The following is a 25,265-nucleotide window of genomic DNA, read 5'->3' as shown; positions in this document are numbered from 1 at the left end:
CAAATTGATTTAAATCCAAAAAATCTGATTTTTTTTGTTTAAATCATCGCTTTCTACCCACCCTAGTCAGCAGCAGAGAGGAGGACACGACTCCTCCGCCAGATTCTACACTTCTCTACCCCCACCCAGTCTCAGCAGTCAGCAGCAGGGAGGAGGACAGAACTCCTCCTTCAGATCCTGCAGCTGACTCCAGCCCTCCTCCAGACCGTACAATTTCTTCAATTTCTGCTCCCCAGCTTCTTCCCAGCAGCAGCACAAGATGAGGAGGGGTGCACTGTGATGTAAGAGAGGGTGGGGGACCCTAGACTTCCGATGATGGGGAGGCTCTGGTCATCCGACTGTAAAGCTTGGGGCTCTGGATATCTAGACCTACAGATACAACTGGCCCTTTGAGGGCAACCATAAAATGCTGATGTGGCCGCAATGAAATGGAGTTTCACCCCCCCCCCCGCTGTAGAGGAAATGTAAAAGCAACAGCAGGCGCAATGCAGCACCGCACTCCCCGTCTATTCTCCGGTCAGTTCTCGGTGGTGCGATGCGGAGAATAGAAAGGTGCCGCTGTCGTCCTGTTTTAGGGAAAAAAAATAAATAAACCAAAAAAAAAAGCAATCAAATATTTTACAGACAAAAGCCAGACACAGATCTAAAATTCCACACAGGGCGCAGGGGAAAGCGGCGCACTCCTCCTCCCGAAGCGCGATGGCTGTAACGGACACGTTTTACATGATCATTAGATTGCTGTGTGAGAGTCGGATTCTGGCTGCATGTGTTCAGATGAGGCGGACGCAGCACGAGGCGCTCCGGCTCGGTCTCGGGGGGTACGCCGAGGTTTCCAAACCTAAAGAAGCACCTGAGAACGTCGCAGACAATTACAGACGAACACAGCATACAAGCCGCATTGGTATAATAGCCGTGCGCCGGCGGCCAATCAGAAGACGGCGCGGCGCTCGGGTACCACAGTGTTCTAGAACATCCTCCTGAATCAACAATGAATCATTCCATTATCTCTGCGATTATACAGTTACCTTGTGTGAGAATCACGAAGCAACCAGCGACTCAATGCAAGGACTAGAACGCGCCTCGAGTGCCGATCGATGGGGATAAACATTTGAATAGCGTTATTCATGCGGCAGCTGAAAACTCAAGGCTGGAATAGGAGAGGCGGCACGGAACATGGGGGGGGGGGTTCTTATTTTTGCAACGTTTACCATGAGCACCGCTCCTCCAGACTGTATTTTTCTTTCCAACATTTGTGCATTGAGGAAAGGCGTGTAAAATCGCACACATGCCCGCAACGCACAGAAAATGCACATCTTCTGCAAGTGCATGGGGGGGGGGGGGGTGTCATTCATTCTTAAGGGGACCCCAAATCATAATGCTAACCCGGGACAAAATGCATGGGGGGGGGGGGGGGGCTCCTTAGGCTGCATTAACACCCGATTGCGGGCATATTCGCCGCAATTCCGCCAACAATTTTAAATGGCTGCAAAACGAGGAGACGCATTTACAATACCATTACTTCTAATGGCACCCCACCATTTTGCCGCGACTGTCGCAATGCTGCAATTGCAGCAAATCGCAACACTGTTGCCCAAAAGAAGCTCATCTTTCTTCTTGAGCGGCGCGTGCTGCGATTTGCTGCGATTGCAGCGCCATTTACTGCACAACAGTCACGGCAAAAACACAACGTGATTGGGGTACCATTAGAAGTAATGGCATTGCAGCCATTTGAAATCGCAGGGCGAATTTGCGGCGATTCCATCCGCGATCATGTGTGGGTGCAGCCTTAGTGGCACCCCAATCTTGCCACGCAGCAAATCGCAATGCACGATGCTGTCACCCCCAAAAGAAGCGCATGTTTCTCTGAGCAACAAGCGTAGCACATTGCAGTGCATTTAGTGGTGCGACTGGTGCCGTTAGGAAGTAATGGGTTCAAACGCACACCGCGTTTTGCGCCGATTACGCCCGCAATCACAAATGGGTAGGCTGCCCTTAACGTAATGCAAAAAAAAAAAAAAAAAAACACAAAACACAAAAATAAATAAACAAAATAAAATAAAATAAAAAACACACAAATGTGCACACAGCATCCTATCTGCATAGGCATTAATGGAACCTAAAGATGGGGTGTATCTAAAGCCAACTGTCTAATTTTGGATGGGAGTAAAGTGTGTGAGAGTCGGGCCCCCCCGCCAGGTTATTTGTCTCCACCCCGAGAAGAAAAGTCTCCCTTTTTATTTGTTCTGGTGAACGATGGAAATATGCCTGGATGTGACGTAGGATCGAAAAAAAGATTTCCCCCCCCCTCCGGATCCATTTCCTGTTGTGTCCCCGGGACAGGAAGTGAGGGAAAATCTCCCCAATTGGACAGAAAGAACAAAAATTGGAGTTCTATACACTTGCTTATTTATGTCCGGTAGGTATATATTGCCAACAATGTACACAGCACTTTACATTTCTGAACACAGTCCTATCTCAAAGCTCCCAACTGTCCTGGATTTCGAGGGACTGTCCTGATTTGGAGCAATGTCCCTCTGTCCCTCATTCCTCCTCATTTGTCCCTCAATTTGGTCTGATCTATATAGATGTATATAAAATGTATTTTTTATCTTTCAAAAGGTGCTTCCCAGTGCTAAACCTTTCATTCAAATTTTCAAATCAATTTTAAAAGTCAATATAAAGGAATATCCGTGGTAAAAAAAAAAAAAAAAAAAAAAAAAGCACTTGTGGATTTAATTAACCCTTTTCAGATATGTCCCCTTTAAGGGGTGTGGCCGGGGGCGTGTCCTATGCCCACATACGTTTGCTAGTAAGTGTCCCCCATTCCCATCTCAAAATGTTGGGAGGTATGTGATCTGTGTTTTTAATGTTACGCATAACGGCAACACCCCATGATAACAGGAATGTTCCAGGTGCCTGAACTGCATGCCGCCATTGGTGCCCCCCCCCCCCCCTATACTACTCACATGACTGATGAAGGGTCCTCTGTGACCCCAAAATGTCACCATTTTCTGCTGTGATTGGATGGAGATCAGCGGTGATCTGACACTCAGTGATGTACTAAGACGGGGTGCTAGGAGAGAAGTACATATGGGGGCCCCTGACTGTATTTTGGGGTCCCTGCACATAATAGCAGCAAACTCCCTATTCTGCAAAATAATATCCAGGATAGATGAGCGGAGCAGATGTGACCCCGAGGAGCCATTCCTTCACCTCCAACTACAGAGCTCCGATTAGATGAACTTGTTTAAAATCTGACCTCCAGGGTAATAAATCCATCGGTCATATGACTTCTAGACTCTTCCTCCAGATCTGTGCAGCAATCCAGTGTGAAACTTCCGGTATGAAGACCGCTCACTGCTGCTCTCTACCATTTGTGCAGGGGGACTGGTCTGGTCTCCGCCCCCTCCTGCAGTGGGTGGGGCCTATTGGGTCCCTCCCACAGCTCTGCTCTTTCCCCTTGTGCAGTGGGCCTGGTCTTGTCTCCTCCCCCTCCTGTAGGTTTCCTGTAGTGGGTGGAGCCTGCTGGGCCCAAGGAATTCCCTTTAATTTGCAGGGATTTCCTCACTTCCTGTTTGGCTATGGGACAGGAAATGAGGGGAATTCTCCACAATGGGACAAGGATGGCGAGAAAAAAGTTTTGCCGATAGTTCTACTTTAAAAGAGAAGTAAGGGTTTTACAAAAACAAAAACAAAAAAAAAAACCCCACACTACATTTAATTTCGGAATGTGATCTGAACAAAAATGCGTTTCTTGAAACAGAATAATATCTATTTTTTTGTTTAAAAGAAATCAAATCTTAAATTTATTTAATAGTGGGAGAGTTAAGGCCTCTTGCATTAACCCACACCACATTTATACTTACCTCTGCACCGAGTAATCAAAGTCCGCTGATTGCTCAGTTCTCCCCTCTAAACAGAGAGCTGCGACTGTCAGTGGCTCTCTGCTCTCCCCTCCATCTCTCGCAGCAGGCTGTAAAGGGGATGGAGGGTGCTGGCTCAGTGTCCCAGCATTGCAGCTTAGAGGCTGAGCTGGCTTCTGGGTGGCTCCAGACTGGAAGCCCGCTGTCTGCTGAAAACGGATCAGAAGAGTGCAGAGAGCAGTGGCGGCTGGTGTGGGTTTTTTTTTTTTTTGGGGGGGGGGCAGCAAACACCCCCCCCAGGCCGGTGGTGGGGTGGCACTAGCACAACTGTTCCTACCCCCTCCCCCCCACGGCGTGGCATTAACACCACCACCCACTGTCCTTACCCTGGATGCGGGCGATGAGAGCAGCGGTCGGAGCGGATGCGGCCATCTTTCAGCCCCGTCCTTAAGCGTGGCGGGCTCAGGGAAAGCAGATCCGGTGTCCTCTCCTGGAGCAGCTTCCGTGGTGCATCTTCTCTCTGCTCCTCCGGCGCTAGGCGTCCAATAGGATCAGCTGACATTTTGGCCAATCGGGGAAACGGGTTTCATACCTGCTTCCCGATTGGCCAGGAGGCAGATCAGAGGATTCATTCGCTGTTGTAACACACCTGGGAGGGCTCCGGTTGCATCCTCTGCGACCTGAGCCCACCCTATTTTGAAGCCTATTGGAGCCGCTGGCTCTAATCAGGTACTTAAAAAAAAAAAAAAAAAAAAAAACGCTGTCGCTGTAATTCATATGCCCGGTGCCCTGAAAGGGGCCGGACCATGAATAGGGGGCGGCCGTGGCTAGATTCATGCTATGCATGAATCTATCCACTAAAAATGGGGGGGGCACGGTGCCAGGGGGCCCCTAATGGATGGACCTCCACTGGCAGAGAGTGTGATCCCCAAGAGAAGTATAGCCAAGCCATCTTTCTCTGTACTTCTTTAAATGAAAGCATCGTGTCCGGAGTTCAGCTTTAAATAATGTAACATTTCTGACTACAAGTGGAAGAGAACTAAAATATTCTACAAAAATTGAGAGATGTGCAAACCTGGCAATTTTCTAGGCAAACAGTCGCCCATTTTTTGGACTTTTTGCTTCTTACAGATTATCCAATCCAAATCATTGAGGGGGATTTCCTCACAAGTACGATTGAAACCATATAGGAGGTCCCAGCAATCATCATCACATCCAATAATACTCTTCCCTACAGCGATCATATGAGACATATGAGGAGAGTGAAGAGCAATGAGAAAAATAGAAGAAAGAAAGAAAGAAAGAAAGAAAGAAAGAAAGAAAGAAAGAAAGAAAGAAAGAAAGAAAGAAAGAAAGAAAGAAAGAAAGAAAGAAAGAAAGAAAGAAAGAAAGAAAGAAAGAAAGAAAGAAAGAAAGAAAGAAAGAAAGAAAGAAAGAAAGAAAGAAAGAAAGAAAGAAAGAAAGAAAGAAAGAAAGAAAGAAAGAAAGAAAGAAAGAAAGAAAGAAAGAAAGAAAGAAAGAAAGAAAGAAAGAAAAAGAAATCTGGGAAAATTCAGGGAGGAAAAAAAAAAAAAAAAAAAAGGAGAAGGTAGGGGTAAGGAACAAAAAGTACAGTCAAAAATGAAAAAAAAAAAAAAAAAAAAAAAAAATATACATAAAAAAGGGGAAAGAAGAGAAAAAAGGAAAAGAAAGAGGAAGGGAACAAACAAAGGAAAGGAGGACATGGAAACAAAAAGAAAATAGAGGAAATGGAGAGCACATTGAGAAAAAAGTGAATAAAATAAAAAAAATAAAAAGAAACGAGGAGTTGGAGGCAGGAGAGGGAATGAATGAAAGGAGGCAGAGAATACGAGAATAGAGAAATTTGATGAATAAGAAGAATGTCGGCGCAGCTTTTGATGCGGATTCAGTCCCTGAACTTCTGTAACAATTGGAAGGTTGGTGCTGATATTTGCGTGTTCCTGAGATGTGAATCTACAATGAAATGTTGACTCCCTTCCCCACAGCCCACAGGTTTGCAGCACAACAATCGCCCCCCCCCCCCCCATGTTCTTCTATACAGTTCAAGGGAAAGCAGCTTTACAATCCTCATATCAGACATGAAAATAGAGAGCGGCCGTCACCCACTATTTCTGCAGGTTTGGGGGGGGGGGGGGGGGAGCGGTTCTGTATGACATGTTGGGGGGGGGGGGGGGCAGTAAGAATACAGTATAGAGGATACAATGGGTTCTGTAGGAGAGAAGGAAGGAATGAGAAATAAAGTGACTCATTGTACAGAGAGGAGAAAGCCGAGCGAGACGACATCGGGGATATTAAAGGGAAAGATTTGCAGCTGTTCTATCACACAGGGAGGGGGGGGGGGGCGGAGGGATGTTGAGACCTTCACTCAGGATTTGTGGGGGGGGTCTCCACTCAGTACTGGAGAGAGAGAAGGGGGGCTGTCTCCACTCAGGATTGGAGGGAGAGGAGGGGGGTCTCTACTCAGGATTGGAGGGAGAGGAGGGGGGGTTGGTGATGGTATCTTCACTCAGAATTGGAGGGAGTGGGGTCTTCACTTAACATGGGGGGAGCCACAGGGGGAGAGGGATTGGGGCCTTCACTCAGGATTGGAGGGAGCAGGGGGTTGGGGATAGTGTCTTCACTCAGGATTGGAGGGAGCGGGGGGTTGGGGATGGTGTCTTCACTCAGAATTGGAGGGAGCGGGGGGGGTTGGGGATGGTATCTTCACTCAGGACTGGAGGGAGAGGGGGGTTGGGGATGGTATCTTCACTCAGGATTGGAGGGAGCGGAGGGTTGGGGATGGTATCTTCACTCAGGATTGGAGGGAGAGGGGGGTTGGGGTTGGGGATGGTGTCTTCACTCAGGATTGGAGGGAGCGGTGGGTTGGGGTTGAGGATGGTGTCTTCACTCAGGATTGGAGGGGGGGGGGGGGGTGTTGGGGATGGTGTCTTCACTCAGAATTGGAAGAAGTGGGGGTCTTCTTCACTCAGGATTGGAGGGAGTGTGGTCTTCACTCAACATGGGAGTGAGTCTCTCATCCCAGAACACACCCCCCCTCCTACAGTCCCTCATCCCGGAACACACACCCCTTCTATGGTCCTTCATCCCGGAACCACATCTCACTGTCTCACTTTCCCCCACAGTTGTCCCTCTATTTGGTCATTGTGTAGACCTTATTCACTGATGGTGAATCAATCACTGTCACTTACATGCACCTAGAATGTAGAGAATGTCAGATCTGTTTTATAAATTTGTACAAAACCCCCCCCCCCCCCCAACTTGGAACTTTCCTTTCCTTATGGGGCAGCACAGTGGTGTAGTGGATAGCACTTTCGCCTAGCAGTAAGAAGGGTTGCTGGTTCGAATCCCGACCACGACACCACCTGCCTGGAGTTTGCATGTTCTCCCTGTGCCTGCGTGGGTTTCCTCCGGGTACTCCGGTTTCCTCCCACACTCCAAAGACATGCTGGGAGGTTAATTGGATCCGGTCTAAATTGTCCCTAGTATGTATGAATGTGAGTTGGGGACCTTTGATTGTAAGCTCCTTGAGGGTAGGGACTGATGTGAATGTACAATATGTATGTAAAGCGCTGCGTAAATTGATGGCGCTATATAAGTACCTGAAATAAATAAATAATAGTTGCTCTTTTGGTCCGTTATCTACACCCAGCACTGAAAGGATTAATATATCCAACAAAGAAATGCAAATATTTTAAAGAAGGATTTATAGAACGGTTTTTAAATCATCTTCTGGAAAATATTGGAATGACACCATCATCTCCAATGAGATAATCCAACATTTTAAACAGAAATCACAGTCTGTCCTGGCAGAGGATCTAACCCAATTCAAGACCAGTCCCCTTGCACAAGGAGAGAGAGCAGAGCTGTGGGAGGGGCCAGCAGGCTCCACCCACTGCAGGCTGTCTGCAAAAAACTACAGGAGGGGGCGGAGACCGGACCAGTCCTCCTGCACAAGGAGAGAGAGGAGAGCAATGGGAGGGACCAAGAAGGCTCCAATCACTATAGGAGGGGCCAGAGACAAGATCTGCCACCCTGCACATAGAGAAAAGCTGTTGGAGGGGCTCAGCAGGCTCCACACCCTACAGGAAGGGGCGGAAACCAGACCAGTCCCCCCTGCACAAGGAGAGGGCAGCAGTGGGCGGTCTTTATTACAGGAAGTCTCACACTGGATTACTGCACAAATCTGGGAAAAGATTCTAGAAGTTACATGACAGATGGATTTATTATCCCAGAGTTCAGGGTTACATCAGTGAGGGCGGAGTTTAGTTCCCCCCAGGTCAGGGTGGAGTTCAGTTTCACATGTTTAATATAACTAAAGTCAGAACATCAGGTGTGTCAGGATATGCAAAGTGTCGGCCAAGTTTCTGGAAGTTTGTTTATAAAGCAATTTGTACTCCAGTCATCCTCTGTATGTGCCAAACCGGCATGCCAATAAAGAACACCTGTAATTCTGCAGGAAATGTGTGCACAGGAGGACAGACAGACAGGTCATGTGCTTCCATCTGACATGCGAGTTCTGGGGAATTTGGATATTTCTATAGATCTGACAAGATCAACAAATATCAATCCTTTGTGACCAGCCATGATAGATAGATAGATAGATAGATAGATAGATAGATAGATAGATAGATAGAGATCCCCAAGACACTGACCCTCCAGGGCCACCCACCATGGAGGTCCAGAGAGCTCCCCAGGACACTGACCGCAACCCCCCATAGAAGTCCAGAGTGTCAAACAGTACACTTGTCCTTTGTGAACCGCTAGTCAACAATGTATTATGTAATTTATTATCACAGTACCCCAAAACTTTTTCATAGATCTAACAAGATCAACAATTCTGTTTATGAACTTTGTTGGTTGAACTGGATGGACTTTTTAAACAAGATTACCAAAACTATAGATGAACCATGGTAGTTCAGAGATTTCACCAGTACACTGTGCCCTTCATAACCAACCACCATGGAGGTTCAGAGAGAGTTCACCAGTCCTTCATAACCAACCACCATGGAGGTTCAAAGAGTTCACCAGGACACAAGTCCTTCATGACCAACCATCAAGGAGGTTCAGAGTTCACCAGGACACCAGTTCTTCCTGACCAACCACCACGGAGGTTCAGAGAGTTCACCAGGACACAGGTCCTTCCTTGACCAACCATGGTGGCTGGTTATGAAGGGCACGGTATACTGGTGAACTCTCTGAACCTCCATGGTGGTTGGTTATAAAGGACTGGTGAACTCTATGAACCTCCATGGCGGATGTTTATGAAGGATCGGTGTACCGGTGAACCACCATGGAGGTTCAGAGAGTTCCATGGTGGTTCACCAATACACTGGTCCTTCATAACCACCCGACAACAAGCCCTTTCCCACAACATGACTTTTCATAAACCCTTTAAGGCAACTTTTTTTTTTACTTCGTAGCCTTTCCAGAACATGTGGCCGTCTTCCATCATACAAATACTGAACACTACGAGGGTTCTTCAAAAAGTTTCCGCACTTTGTTTAAAAACGCTTTTTATTAAGAATTTCAAAAACAAAATGGCATCACTTTTCTACATAGTCACCTTCCTTTGCGATACTTTTTCCCCAACGTCGAACCAACTTTTTAATGCCATCAGCAAAACTCCTCCCACGCTCACCGTTTCCAAAGAAAATACAAAAAGTGCGGAAACTTTATGAAAACCTCTCATTTTACCCCATACAGATACCACTTCACATGATTTATTATAGGGGGCTCTAATGTCCAATCATCATCGTCAACTTCTACAATGACAGTTTCCTTACTAACTAGGGTTGCTACCTTTTCTTTAAGCCAAACCCGAACACTTTAGCGGCGCATGGTAAATTTTTTTTTTTTCTTCACCGGGACAGTTCGGGTTTTGATTCATGTGTCCAGGATTCAAAATCCCTGAAACCTGGACACATTATTCAGACTAGACTGTGGCCCCCCAACTTGCTCAGAGGCAGGAGAAGGCAGCCTATGCACTTGGCGGTTGTCGTACTTGGTTAGTTGGGGAGCATACTATAGGTGTGTGCAACCCAGGCAGCAGAGGGAACCACACTAGGTGATTAGGGTGTGCCCAGGCATGCCTAAGTTGGGAGGCCACAGTCTAGTCTGAATAATGTGTCCATGTCCCGCAAGTTTCTCTGATCCCTTGGAATCTCTTGCAGCAGCTGCCATCTGGGACCACCATTTTTCAAGCTTGATTGACCCAGTGGGTGTACACCCATCTGTGTCCAATCTCTTTGGTAAGCCTTTAAGAATATAAGGTGGTGGATCTTCTATCAAATTTTTTTCACCAAAGTCACTGTATATCATCTTCACTATATTTGGGTCACTTCTGGCATTTTTCTTTATGGACTAATACAACATGATTGTGACTACTATTTAAGTTATTTATAACAATTCCACTATCTAGTGATTTTTCACTTATATTAATATTGTGTACGCATCGTGTTTTTTGGATCTATATATTATCCACATTTTATTTTTGTGTTTTTAGTATATTGTCTGTATAGTCACTGGTTAACTGAATTTATCATTCTCAGTGTATATCTGAGATTTTTATACCTTCATCGCTGCACTTTTTTTACACTGTATGTTACTTTTTGCATGAGTTGATCTTCTGCTGAGCTGGCTGCTTATATTGTCTTAAAGGGACAGCGCGGTATATATATACCTTTTTTTAGTCTGAATAATGTGTCCAGGTTTCAGGGAGTCCGAATCCTGGACACGTGAATCAAAACCCGAACTGTCCGGGTGAATCCTGGACAGGTGGCAACCCTATTACTAACCACAGAGGAAGTTTCATTAGACAGTGTACAGGGGAGGAACGGCGGAGCCATGAACTCAGGTTTCATTAACAAAGTGAAACTAAAATCAGAGGGGTGCACAGCTGAAGCCAAAAATTCAGCTTTGTATGAAAGTATCATGAACTGCTTTTGTCCTTTTCAGGCCTGCAGCAATATCCAAGTGTACACAGTCCAGTCATGGACACCAGGAATTCCGTCAAACCAAACTCTACACCTCCAACCAGAATGGAACAAAGGTAACAAAAGTATATTTGATGGGTGCTCAACCTGTGGCCCTCCAGCTGTTTCGGAACTACAAGTCCCATCATGCCCCCACCTTTGGGAGTCATGCTTGTAACTGTCAGCCTTGCAATGCCTCATGGGTCTTGTAGTTCTGCAGCAGCTGGAGGGCCACAGGTAGAGCACCCATGGATCACCATCTTGGTGAAAACAAACAACTTCACATCCTAAAAACCTGATCAGAGGTACAAAAAAGATTCAATCAACTCAACACCACAAGGAAGGCAGAGGAGGTATTAAAGGGGAACTCGAGTTTATGCATGCATTGGTCAGCTGACCGTGTTATAAATACACCATAAGGATAAAATCTACATATTACGTATAGTATGTTATTACCTCCATACCATATACATTCATTATAAAATGCTATCTTTTCTTCCTATGTACCTTGCTGATCCTCCTACCAGCATATTCACCAGACCGTGTCTCCATGACTGACAATGGCTCTGCAATCACTGATGACTGGTAGCCAGAGACTTTGGGTTTCCTTGCAGTAAAAATTATATAGAAGTTCTGCTGCTGATGCATGAAAAGTGACATTTTCACCAAACTACACCAACCGGTTTCCATGCAGAGTAACCAATCAAAGAAGATGTTGTTTCTGATTGGCTGCTATGGGTAAAGGAAACTTTCCTCCAGCATACTTTTCATTCATCAGCACCACTGCAAAGTCTTAAACATTGTAAGCCCCCATCGTCCAATGACAGCGGAGGCCGCGTTCTAATCCTCCAGAGCCAACCAGTACTCCGCGATGGCGGAGGCGACTCTCAGCTTTTACCCGTAGCGGACGGACTCACCCAGCTCTTTGGATCCTTGGCTTTCACTGGCCAGCTCTCCCATTTTTACCAGAGCGTCAAAGTAACCCTTCGCTGCGAACGTCACACCTGAAAAACACAAAAATATCCAAAAAATAGTGTGAGACACGTCATAAACCATCCGCAGGCTGAAACATTTCTACAGATCTGTGAGAGAAGGATACAATGTCATGAGATGACAGGATTTACACATCAACCATTCTAAAGGCTAAAGACACTATAAAAAGGGAAAAAAAAAAAAGTAATCGGGCAAACGTTTTCATCCGAGGAACGATTTTCCGGTTGTGTGTACGCAACTTTCGACAGCTGATTCCGACCTTTCTTAACCAAAACTTCCCAAAGAATTTTCTCATACGGGACCAGAATGAAGGATCTTCGTTTAATGTGTACCATTTTTGTACGAGAAAAATCAGAAAAAACGAAAAGACTGCACATGATCAGAAACAATAAAAAAAAAAAAAAAAAGTCTTTGTCCTAGGACAGTAATGGTGAACCTTGGCACCCCAGACGTTTTGGAACTACATTTCTCATGATGCTCAACTACACTACAGAGTGCCTGAGCATCATGGGAAATGTAGTTCCAAAACATTTGGGGTGCCAAGGTTTGCCATTACTGTCCTAGGCTATAAGAAGATTGCCAAGAACCTAAAACTGAGCTGCAGCACGGTGGCCAAGACCATACAGCAGTTTAACAGGACAGGTTTCACTCAGAACAGGCCTCGCCATGGTCGACCAAAGAACCTGAGTGAACATGCTCAGCGTCATATCCAGAGGTTGTCTTTGGGAAATAGACGTATGAGTGCTGCCAGCATTGCTGCAGAGGTTGAAGGGGTGGGGGGGTCAGCCTGTCAGTGCTCAGACCATACACCGCACACTGCATCAAATTGGTCTGCATGGCACGTCACAGAATCACAGAAGGAAGCCTAAAGATGATGCACAAGAAAGCCCACAAACAGTTTGCTGAAGACAAGCAGACTAAGGACATGGATTACTGGAACCATGTCCTGTGGTCTGATGAGACCAAGATAAACTTATTTGGTTCAGATGGTGACAAGCGTGTGTGGGGGCAACCAGGTGAGGAGTACAAAGACAAGTGTGTCTGGTCTACAGTCAGGCATGGTGGTGGGAGTGTCATGGTCTGGGGCTGCACGAGTGCTGCCGACACTGGGGAGCTACAGATCATTGAGGGAACCATGAATGCCAACATGTACTGTGACATACTGAAGCAAAGCATGATCCCCTCCCTTCAGAGACTGGGCCGCAGGGCAGTATTCCAACATGATAATGACCCCAAACACACCTCCAAGGTGACCATGGCCTTGCTAAAGAAGCTGAGGGTAAAGGTGATGGACTGGCCAAGCATGTCTCCAGACCTAAACCCTATTGAGCATCTGTGGGACATCCTCAAATGGAAGGTGGAGGAGCGCAAGGTCTCTAACATCCACCAGCTCTGTGATGTCGTCATGGAGGAGGGGAAGAGGACTCCAGTGACAACCTGTGAAGCTCTGGTGACCTCCATGCCCAAGATGGTTAAAGGATAAGTATGGGTTTGGGGTTTTTTCCCTAATCATACTTACCTAGGTGGATGCTGCATCTGTCCCCCAGCCTCTCTGTACTGAGAACCGAGCCATCGAACACCGTCGATGGCTCAGTTCTCTCGGCTCCCCGAGCAGAGAGCTGCTGACTGTCAATCAGCAGCTCTCCTGCTCTGCTCCTCCATGCTCACTGAAGCGCTGAGCTGTGGAGAGGCGGGGAGCGGCTGTCTCATCGGCTCGCTGAGAGGCTGAGACTGCCACCAGTCCAGGCACCTGGCAGATTCAGACTTCCGAAGAAGTCAGGGTGACGCAGTGCCTGGACTGATTCCAGTGACGTCAGAGATTAGACTTCAGACCTGGGCTTGTTAGGCTGGGCTTCTCCTAAGGGTCACAGGAGTGCAATTTGTTTTGCCTCCTTTAAGGCAGTGCTGGAAAATAATAGTGGCCACACAATATATTGACACTTTGAGCCCAATTTGGACATTTTCACTAGGGGTGTACTCACTTTTGTTGCCAGCGATTTAGAAATGAATGGCTGACCACTGTATGGTCTTGGCCACCGTGCTGCAGCTTCATTTCAGGGTCTTGGCAATCTTCTTATAGCCTAGGCCATGTAGAGCAACAATTTTTTTTTTCAGAGTTCTTTGCCATGAGGTGCCACAGTGAACTTCCAGTGACCAGTATGAGAGAGTGAGAGCGATAACACCAAATTTAAACACACCTGCTCCCCATTCACACCTGAGACCTTGTAACACTAACGAGTCACATGACACCGGGGAGGGAAAATTACTAATTGGGCCCAATTTGGACATTTTCACTTAGGGGTGTACTCGCTTTTGTTGCCAGCAGTTTAGACATTAATGGCTGTGTGTTGAGTTATTTTGAGGGGACAAGCAAATTTACACTGTTATACAAGCTGTACACTCACTACTTTACATTGTAGCAAAGTGTCATTTCTTCAGTGTTGTCACATGAAAAGATAGAAGAAAACATTTACAAAAAATGTGAGGGGTGTACTTACTTTTGTGAGGTGTGTGTGTGTGTATATATATATTCAATATAGTCATTTATTATGTTGTATTTTTTTATGATACATCTATACAATACAAAAATTAATATAAAATATTTTGCATATTTTTTTATAGATTTGTTTTAATAAAATAATTTTATACAAGATTTGTTTTGTTTATTATAAACAAATGTATCATAGCAATTTCGCAAAAGATTATAGATTTTTATATTAATATAATGTATTTTATTGTATATTAAAAAAACAAAATGATGATTTTTATTATTATAATTTTTTCTTTTGCTTCCTAGAATATATATATATATATATATATATATTTTTTTTTTTTTTCTTTTCTTTTCTTTTCAATTGACAGTCCATTGCTCACACAACTTCTTATAGAATTTCTTTAGCGGTGTGATTGGCCCCCCCAGTGTCTTTCCTTTCAGGATGAAAGACATTCGAGGTGTAGACGTGGCTCCCTGACAAGGTCTTCTATTCTTCTATCAGCAAGTCCTTTTTATCTGTAAAGGAAACCAGTCCTGATGGACATAAAAGGGACTTGCCACCTTTTTGATGCCCCAGTCTCCGTTCTTGTGATCCTCGTATTGCTGTGTACCGAGTCACCCTCATGAAAGGTGACCTATCAGATCAGAGATTCATACACAGACTCTGGCTACGTTGTGATGTCAGGATGAGCATGATGAGCAGATTTATATTCTGACAGGTCCCCTTTAAATTCAGCCTGTGCCAAACACAACAGGGGGGGGGGGGGCACCATTGTCCCTATCCTGCTGTGAGCAGCAACACTTTAAAGAGGGGTTCCACCCAAATTTTGAACAATATCTGTATGTATTCTCTTCCTTGCCTAGATGCTGACATGCCGTTTAAAAAAATTTAAATCGCCGTAATTACCTTTTATTTTTCTATTCTTCTTTGCACTTCCTGGTTCTCCTCCCGTGGGAGTAGGCGTGTTTCTAGCCTCTCCCAGACTCCTGGGAGCTAGTCTCAGGCTTCCCAGGATGCCACTGAGCATGTGCAGGAACGAGCAGTGAATGCTGGGAGCACAGCATTCACCACATCCAGGAAATAAATGCTTGTGGGCTTCAAATGCCCACAATGAAGATGGAAACCGCCTGCAGTGAATATTATAAGTTATTCTTTCCGACAAAATCTGACACAGGCGGACATATTACACACAATATGTGAGTATGTAATGCTGAGAAGAAAAGTTTGTGAATGAACTCAAAAAAAAAAAAAAAAAAAAAAAAAAAAGATAGATAGGTGGACCCCCGCTTTAAGTCACCAAACCAGAAGAAGTCTGCAGATTAATAAAGTCAGAGAAAGTCTAGGCTCTGTAATGAAGCCAGGAGGACCAGCATGAGAGCATTAGAGTTCAGCAAATCAGCGTCTCCATTATTTTCTAAACACAGCTGACCTACATTGATATTTGATTTACCGCTCAATAGATTTGGAATGCTGTGTAGCCAGTTTTGTGATTTAGAAAGGTCCAACAGCCAGGTCCTCAAGCACCAATGCTGCAACACTAACTCTCTAACAACACCACCAATCTGTTGACTGGGCAATGAAAGAGCAACAACAGCTACAAGGTCATCCTTCTGCCCAACTACTTTACGTGAAATTGGAGCAGGAGATGACATTATGGTTTCTGTAACACGCGGTGTGATGCGTTCCAGCAGATCGCATGACATTGAAATGTAGAATTTCCTATTTTTGCCCCGAGCACTTCAATGAGCTCAACGGAAAGAATGTAACTTTTTTCTTTACAGCTCCACCCAATGCACATGAAGGTGAATGAGTCCTGGTGGCAACCAGGTGAGGAGTACAAAGATAAGTGTGTCTTGTCTACAGTCAAGCATGGTGGTGGGAGTGTCATGGTCTGGGGCTGAGTGAGTGCTGCCGGAACTGGGGGGCTACAGATCATTGAGGGAACCATGAATGCCACATGTACTGTGACATACTGAAGCAGAGCATGATCCCCTCCCTTCAGAGACTGGGCCGCAGGGCAGTATTCCAACATAACGACCCCAAACACACCTCTAAGATGACCACTGCCTTGCTAAAGAAGCTGAGGGTAAAGGTGATGGACTGGCCAAGCATGTCTCCAGACCTAAACCCTATTGAGCATCTGTGGGACATCCTCAAACAGAAGGTGGAGGAGCGCAAGGTCTCTAATATCCACCAGCTCCGTGATGTCATCATAGAGGAGGGGAAGAGGACTCCAGTGACAACCTGTGAAGCTCTGGTGAACTCCATGCCCAAGAGGGTTAAGGCAGTGCTGGAAAATAATGGTGGCCACACAAAATATTGACACTTTGGGCCCAATTTGGACATTTTCACTTCTATTTACGGTATTTTTTTTTTTTAATCTTCTAAACACAATAAAACTGCCCAGCTGATTATTTTTTTTTTCCTTCTGCCACCATCAGCAGAGCCAGTATATAAAATAGAGGAGCCGTCACCCCGAGCCATCCATCCGCTCTGATCTTCTGTCCCTGGGACGGTTTCCTCCGCGAATAAATAAATTCTGACAGACAGGGAAGGTGAAGTGACATCATCCGCGCTCCCGGCTCATTAGCATGCGGCTATTTTTAGTCTCAGTTTTCCATATTGTGATGTAATGGGAGTCTGTAGAGGATTTTATAGTCCTGGGTGAGGGACAGGATCTGCATGTTCTATGAACAACCTGAGCAACAGGAAGGTCCCGGCAATGTGCTGACATGAGAGCCATGTGCCGGGGTGATGGGGGCTCATTCACACTCCTCACAAAACTGGGAGACCCCCAACTTGCACACTCACATGGGACCGCAGCTGGTGTTCCCAGATTAACCACTTCAAGACCAAGCCTATGTCTGACACTTGTTGTTTACAAGTTAAAATCAGTATTTTTTTGCTAGAAAATTACTTAAAACCCCCAAACGTTATATATAATTTCTTAGCAAAGACCCTAGAGAATAAAATGGCGGTCGTTGCAATTATGTCACCAAGTATTTGTGCAGCGGTCTTTCAAACGCAATTTTTTGGGAAAAAAATACACATGAATTAAAAAAAACAAAAAAAACAGTAAAGTTATGCCCGTACACACAATTGGAATTTCCGTCGGAAAAACCTTGGCTGTTTTTTCCGTCGGAATTCCGCTCAAGCTTGCCTTGCATACACACGGGTCACACAAAAGTTCTCTAAACTTTCGACCATCAAGAACGCGGTGACGTACAACACTACGACGAGCCGAGAAAATGAAGTTCAATGCTTCCGAACATGCATAGGAATTTTGCGCGTCGGAATTGCTAGAGACGATCGGAATTTCCAATCGGAACTTTTTCCGTTGGAAAAATAGAGAACCTGCTCTCAATCTTTTTTTGGCGGAAATTCCCGACAGAAAAAGTCTGATGGAGCATACACACGGTCGGAATTTCCGACCAAAAGCTCACATCGGACTTTTCTTGTCGGAATTTCCAATCGTGTGTACGCGGCATTAGCCCAATTTTTTTGTATATTGTGAAACATGATGTTACGCCGAGTAAATAGATATCCAACATGTTACTCTTTAAAATTGCACACACTCGTTGAATAGCGACAAACTACGGTACTTAAAAATCTCCACAGGCGACACTTTAAAAAATGTTAAGCGTTGGCAGTTTAGAGTTAGAGGAGGTCTTTTGCTAGAATTATTGCTGTCGCTCTAACGATCGCAACGATCTCACATGTGTGATTTGAACACTGTTTACATCTGCGGGCACAACTTAAGTTTTTTTTTTTTTTTTTTTTGTGCGCGAGCACCTGGGGACAGGGACGCTTTAAAATTTTTAATTCTAACACTTTCCCCTTTAATATATATTTTTTTTTTTTTCACTTTTATTCCCATTACAAGGAATGTAAACATCCCTTGTAATAGGAATAGTGCGTGACAGGTCCTCTTTATGGAGAGATGTGGGGTCTACAAGATCCCACATCTCTTCCAGGCTGGAAAGACCGAGATCAAAAAAAAAAAAACCACACACATACAATCTCGTCCCTGGCAAGGTTTACTTCCGCCAGGCCAGACGTGACGTCATAACGTCGCGCCCGGGCCTCCGAAGGTCAGAGATTGCCGGGGACCATCTGGTCACCGAAAATCTCTATGCTCATTTTCCGGCGCCGCTGGATTCCTTCTCTGGCTCGCCGATTGCATGGGACGAGTCTGTAGAAGCACCGGAGAGTGGCGGCGGGACGGATGTCGTCTCCCGCCGCCTGTAAGAATGATCAAGCGGCTGATAGTTCTTACTGTGCACAGAAATCGCTGGCTTAAAAAGATAACTGGATGATGCCTGCAGCTGCACCCATCATTCAGATATCACCATTCAAATTCCAGGACGTCACATATGACGTACCGCGGGGCAGGAAATGGTTAATTGTTATTTTTACACTGGTCCTTAAAAAAAAAAAAAAAACAAAAAAAAAAACAAAAAAAAAAATTCTGATCGCTTTTATTGCTGTCATAAGCAATGTAAACATCCTTTGTGATAGTAATAGGCAGTGACAGGTCCTCTTTATGGAGGGATATGCACTTAAAAGTATTCAAAACGCCAAAAAATCTGAATTTTTTAATACCTTTGATTTTTTTTTAAATCGGCGCTGTTGGCTGCCGAGTAAACCGGAAGTGATATTTTGATGTCGCCTCCCAGGTTACTACATCGAAAAGACCTGATGGAAGCCGATTCCGGCTTTGTTTGGGACTCCGGCCTCCCGCTGCTTGTGATAACGGCCGAACGCCCGCTCTGAAAAAAAAAAAAAAAAAAAAAAAGAAAGAAGAGATACTGAGGTGATGGCTCTGGCTACAGGCATCACCCCGGTACAACCACTTCAACAAAGCGACGTACAGGTACGTGATTTTGCGTGAAGTGGTTACCCATTACCAAGGAGGAAAAAAAAAAAAAAAGAAAAAAGTATAACTAAAAGGCAATTTTTTTTGGATAGAGTGGAGCTGGATTAGACCCCTGTTAGATTTTATTGCTGTTTGTGCCCCCCCTTAACCATTTAAGCCCCGGACCATTTGGCTGCCCAAAGACCAAAGCATTTTTTGCGATTCGGCACTGCGTCGCTTTGACAATTGCGCGGTCGTGCGACGTTGCTCCCCAACAAGTTTGACGTCCTTTTTTCCCCCCACAAACAGAGCTTTCTTTTGGTGGTATTTGATCACCTCTGCAGTGTTTATTTTTAAACAAAAAAATGGTGACTATTTTAAAAAAACATTATTTTTTACTATAATAAATATCCCCCCAAAAATATAGAAAAAAACATTTTTTTTCCTCAGTTTAGGCCGATACGTTTTCTTCTACATATATTTTTGGTAAAAAAAAAAAAAAAAAAAAAAAAAAACGCAATAAGCGTTTATTGATGGGTTTGCGCAAAATTTATAGCGTCTACAAAATAGGGAATAGTTTTATGGCATTTTTATTAATATTTTTTTTTTTTTACTAGTAAATGGCAGCGATCAGCGATTTTTATCGTGACTGCGACATTATGGCGGACAGATCAGACACTTTTGGCGCGATTTTGGGACCATTCATATTTATACTGCGATCAGTGCAATTAAAAATGCATTGATTACTGTGTAAATGTGACTGGCAGTGAAGGGGTTAACCACTAGGTGGCGCTGTAGGGGTTAAGTGTGTCCTAGGAAGTGATTCTAACTGTAGGGGGGGGAGGGGCTACGTGTGACACGTCACTGATCTCTGCTCCCGATGACAGGGAGCTGTGATCGGTGTCCTTTCACTAGGCAGAACAGGGAGATTTTCGTTTACATCAGCATTTCCCCGTTCTTCATCTCCGTGAGACGATCGCAGGTATCCCCGCGGACATCGAGTCCGATCACACTTGCGGAGCTCACGGCGTGCGCCTGCAAACCGCTTCTTAAAGGGCAACGTACAGGTAAGTTAATCTGCCTGTACGTACCCTTCTGCCGTATATCGGCGTGAGCCGGTGGGCAAGCGGTTAAGGAGATTCATCCTCTCTATTTGTCCCGTTTATCATTATCTTTGAAAGTGAAAGTAAAAGAAAATCCCACATTTTGGGTTGTCCCCAGAAAAGTAAATAGTGGGGAAATCTTCCTATGGGGACACTAGTTGTGGTGACCTGGGGGGGGGGGGGGGGCCCAAGGGATTCTATTAATTTGCAGGGATTTCCTCGCACTTCCTGTTTGACTATGGGACAGGAAGTGAAGGGAAATCTCCGCAATGGGACACAGATGGCGAAAAATAAAAAATAAATAAAATAAAAAATCTGACCGGGGTTATAATCCTCCCTTACTCTATCCAAAATGAAAAAAAAAAAAAAAAAAAAAAAAAAGGTTTTGCCTATAGTTCTACTTAACTTTTGATAGAGGGAGAAAATCCAAATTAAAAGAGCTTTATTATAAAGTATGAGAAGGATACAATCAGTCTTCATGCCGCAGATTTTTCCTCACTTCCTGTCTAGTAAAACTTGTTGTCACCAGGACAGGAAGTGAAGGATAATGTTTCTTACAGAGTCCCAGATAGCAGTAAAAACCCCAAAGCTGTTCTAACCCTTCCTTCCCCGCTCTGGCTAACATATGCCAAGGGCCCAATCACACTGGCCGCATGCTGAAACGTTCACATTTAGGGGGCTGTTAGTTTTGGGCCCCGGTGAAGTGTAATCTGCATTTTACCGCATGGCAGAGTTCATTTTTTTTTTTTTTTTTATTTGAAGCGTACAAACTGGCGTTTCATATCATTGCATGGCACAGCGGAGCGTTGTGATACGTGGTGCCCTCCTGCACGCCGAGATCAAACGCAGCACATCCACATTCTACCTCCGAGCTTCGCTGCAATGAGAATGGGGCACATAGAGAACTATGGTTTTCTTTGGTGACCGGCGTTCAGAAACACGTGTGAATGGGCTCTTAAGGCTGAACCTAAAATGTTGTTGTCTGCCCTCTGACCCTACGTTTACACCTATGCGCTTTGAGGCGTTTTGCAGAAACACACTATAGCCCATTTAACATGGTTTCCTATGGATGTAGTTCACATCTGTGCATTTTGCGGTGCTGTGATTTTTGAAAAGGGCCTGGGACTTTCTCCCCCGCAGCAGATTGCGTTTTGCATATAACAGACTTCGCACCAAAGATGCAAGTGTGGGCCCCCCCCCCCCCTTTAAAAAAAAACCAACAAAAAAAAACACTGAATATAGCTGGTTGTAGGGCTGCAACTAACGCTTATTTTCATAATCGATTAGTTGGCCGATTATTGTTTCGATCGACTAATCGGTTAATAACCTTAAAAAAAAAAAAAAGTGTGGCATATAATTTAGTTAATAAGTAACGTTAAAAAAAAAAAACTCTATGCAGGGGTAAATATAAATAACCAACTATATGATTAGGGAGCAAAATATCTAATCCCCTCTGAGAATAACAGACAGAAGAGATATACTGTATATAATATTAGAGGAGATATACTGTGTATACTATTAGAGGAGAGATATACTGTATATACTATTAGAGGAGATATACTGTATATACTATTAGAAGAGATATACTGTATATACTATTAGAGGAGAGATATACTGTATATACTATTAGAGGAGAGATATACTGTATATACTATTAGAGGAGAGATATACTGTATATACTATTAGAGGAGAGATATACTGTATATACTATTAGAGGAGAGATATACTGTATATACTATTAGAGGAGAGATATACTGTATATACTATTAGAGGAGAGATATACTGTATATACTATTAGAGGAGAGATATACTGTATATACTATTAGAGGAGAGATATACTGTATATACTATTAGAGGAGAGATATACTGTATATACTATTAGAGGAGATATACTGTATATACTATTAGAGGAGATATACTGTATATACTATTAGAGGAGAGATATACTGTATATACTATTAGAGGAGATATACTGTATATACTATTAGAGGAGATATACTGTATAAACTGTTAGGAGAGATATACTGTATATACTATTAGAGGAGAGATACACTGTATATACTATTAGAGGAGAGATATACTGTATATACTATTAGAGGAGATATACTGTATAAACTGTTAGAGGAGAGATATACTGTATATACTATTAGAGGAGATCTACTGTATATACTATTAGAGGAGAGATATACTGTATATACTATTAGAGGAGATATACTGTATAAACTGTTAGAGGAGAGATATACTGTACATCCTATTAAAGGGTGAATCTGATAAATATTAATAGACTCAGACATCAAATGTCTTTCTTCAAAAAAAAAAAAATTTCAATTTTAAGTACGTTCGTACGATTTTCTAATCGTTAGTGGGGGTCAAGTCGACGTTCATTTTCAACCACAGTGACGGGAAAATTTGGAAATAGAAAACTTCTCGGTCAAAGGAATTTTCAGACAGCGTTTGTGGTTTTCGTTCATAAAATTACATTCATTTTAAAAACAGAATGTTAAAAACAAGTGAAAATTTCAAACATTCTTCCATTCAGCGAATGTACAAAGATTTTTCGTCTGAATATTCTCGTGTGAAAATTAATCGGTGTGGCCAGCATAAGGCTCGGTACACACCTATGCAGTTTGCTTTTGATCTGTTTCTGCAGTGCATTTTGATTTTTGCGCACGTAATTTTGCGGCGATTTGTGTTTTTGCATTTTTTTTTTAGCCAATTTGTTGTTGGGCAGATTAAAAAACACAAATTGCTGCAAAAACGCATTACATGCTTTTCTGCAGCTTCTCCATTGAAGTATATTGAACCAAAAAAGCACCGTTTTTGCATTAAAAAAAAAGTCCCTGACCCTTTCCAAATACGCAGCGGCTGAAAAAAGCATAGATGTGAACGTGTCCAATGGGAAACCATGTTAATGAACTGTAGTGCACTTCTGCAAAAAAGCACCAAAAAAAACACATAGATGTGAACCAGGTCTAAGACGTTTAGGACATTATGGGGTTAAAAAACCAAAATGAGCCCTTTATAGTACAAAAAAAAAAAAGCAGATAATCACTACTGTAAGGGGTTCATTTTTTTTTACTGTAGAACTGTGAAAGTAACATCTACAGTAGCGATCATTTGCTTTTTTTGTACTATAAAGGGCTTGTTTTAGTTTTTTTTAACCCCATTATGTTACTGGCCGATTAATCTATTATGAAAATAGTAATCGATTAATTTCATAATCGATTAGTTGTTTTAGCCCTAGCTGGTTGCTAACAAGCAGGCCAGAAATCACCCCAGCATGCACGGGGGAGGTGACGTCACAAGGGGGCAGGACCTCCCGGTGATGTCACCAGATGGCCCCACCCCTTACATATTTAAGAACTGTCAGACAGAAGAGCGGGCAGTTGGCAGGGAGCCTTCGATGAGTACAGAGCTTTTTTTATTAATTTTATTTTTTTCTCTCCTTCCCTTTTGGACTCATCGGATTGAAGTTGGATCTACATTGGGGGACATTGCTTTTGGATTTTTAATAAAGGAATTGTCCAAAACTGCGTTTTGGGAATGAGTAGGGGTACAATGCACAATGGGGCAGGATCTGGGGATTCTGAAAAGCCACCCCCCCCACACACACACACACAACCACAGCCCAGGAATGGAAGAGGCCCTTGTCCCCAACAACATGAGAGGACCTAAAGCCCCCCCCCTCCAAAGTTGAGGGCATGGAGCTTGGTGTGGTTCGGGGGGAGTTGCTCGCTCATCCCCTTCCCCTTTCCTGACCTACTGGGCTGTATAGTCGGATAAGGGTCTGGTATGGATTTGGGGGGGGGGTGAACTCTTTTTCCCCCAAATTTGTTTTTCTTTTTTTCTTTTTTTACATTCAATCACTCATCGGTTGTTAAGGACGTGGTGGTGGGTTCACGGCCAATTCTGCAGCAACCAGCTACATACAATGTGTTTAAAGAGAGAAAAAACAAAACAAAAGAAAAACACAACTGTGAAAACCTAAAATGCATGAAAACCAGGGTGGATAAAAATCAAATGATCTTAAAGAAAAAAAAAAAAAAAAATATGATTGTTTTCATTTAAATCTGATTTTTTTTTTTAAATCAAATGTATTATAATAAAATGCTTTTTGAGTAAAAATCTATCTATTTAAAGATAGATTAATAATTTAGTTTATTCAGCATGAAATGGAGCTTAGTTATGTAGCATGAGGCTGTATATTCTGCAATATTTACATTTTTGGTAAACTCATTCAATGAATCCAAGCTTTACAAGCTGAGAGACCATGCACTGCATTGATGTATTCACACAATATCACAGTAACCATGAGATAAAACAAAGTTCAGGAATATTCCTTTATCCCATTCTTTTGCAAACCTATGTACACTACAAACCGTATGATTGAATCGGTTCTGATATCGCTGTTTTACTAACCTGACAGCTTATTATTCTAAATAGGAAACCTTCATTTTGTTTGCAAATAGTAAAGATTTTCTAACTGCCAACAAGAATGAGTCCTTACATATAAAGAGCACCTGTCATTTCAGATTCATCATGGCAGCGCCTGTTAGCGGGCGTCCACTCACCTGCTGCAGCCACGTCCTTCACCTTGTTTTGTCACTGCCGCATCACCAGCCGTCCCATTAAAGTGAGTGGGACGGTCGGTGAGTCAACAGCGGGTCAGAGGAGGAGCCAACAGCGGGTCAGAGGAGGAGCCAACAGCGGGTCAAAAGAGGAGCCAACAGCGGGTCAAAAGAGGAGCCAACAGCAGGTCAGAGGAGGAGCCAACAGCAGGTCAGAGGAGGAGCCAACAGCAGGTCAGAGGAGGAGCCAACAGCAGGTCAGAGGAGGAGCCAACAGCAGGTCAGAGGAGGAGCCAACAGCAGGTCAGAGGAGGAGCCAACAGCGGGTCAGAGGAGGAGCCAACAGCGGGTCAGAGGAGGAGCCAACAGCGGGTCAGAGGAGGAGCCAACAGCAGG

The 25,265-nt window shown here is 44.0% G+C and overlaps 1 protein-coding gene across 4 annotated transcripts in view; it reads right to left on the bottom strand.

Annotated features, from left to right (window-relative positions):
- Positions 1-25,265, bottom strand: part of BAIAP2 (BAR/IMD domain containing adaptor protein 2) — a 228,947-nt gene that overhangs the window by 139,729 nt on the left and 63,953 nt on the right. For all 4 annotated transcript variants that reach the window (XR_012236794.1, XM_073606850.1, XM_073606847.1 and 1 more), the window contains exon 3: positions 11,773-11,859. Coding sequence is in view for 3 of the 4 variants with exons in the window: in XM_073606850.1 (XP_073462951.1) it covers positions 11,773-11,859 (87 nt within the window). In the remaining variant the exon portion in view is untranslated. The remainder of the gene's footprint in view (positions 1-11,772; positions 11,860-25,265) is intronic.

This window comes from Aquarana catesbeiana, linkage group LG12, assembly GCF_042186555.1.
Source record: "Aquarana catesbeiana isolate 2022-GZ linkage group LG12, ASM4218655v1, whole genome shotgun sequence".
Taxonomy (NCBI): Eukaryota; Metazoa; Chordata; class Amphibia; order Anura; family Ranidae; genus Aquarana; species Aquarana catesbeiana.
This window is presented reverse-complemented; position numbering and strand designations above follow the sequence as displayed.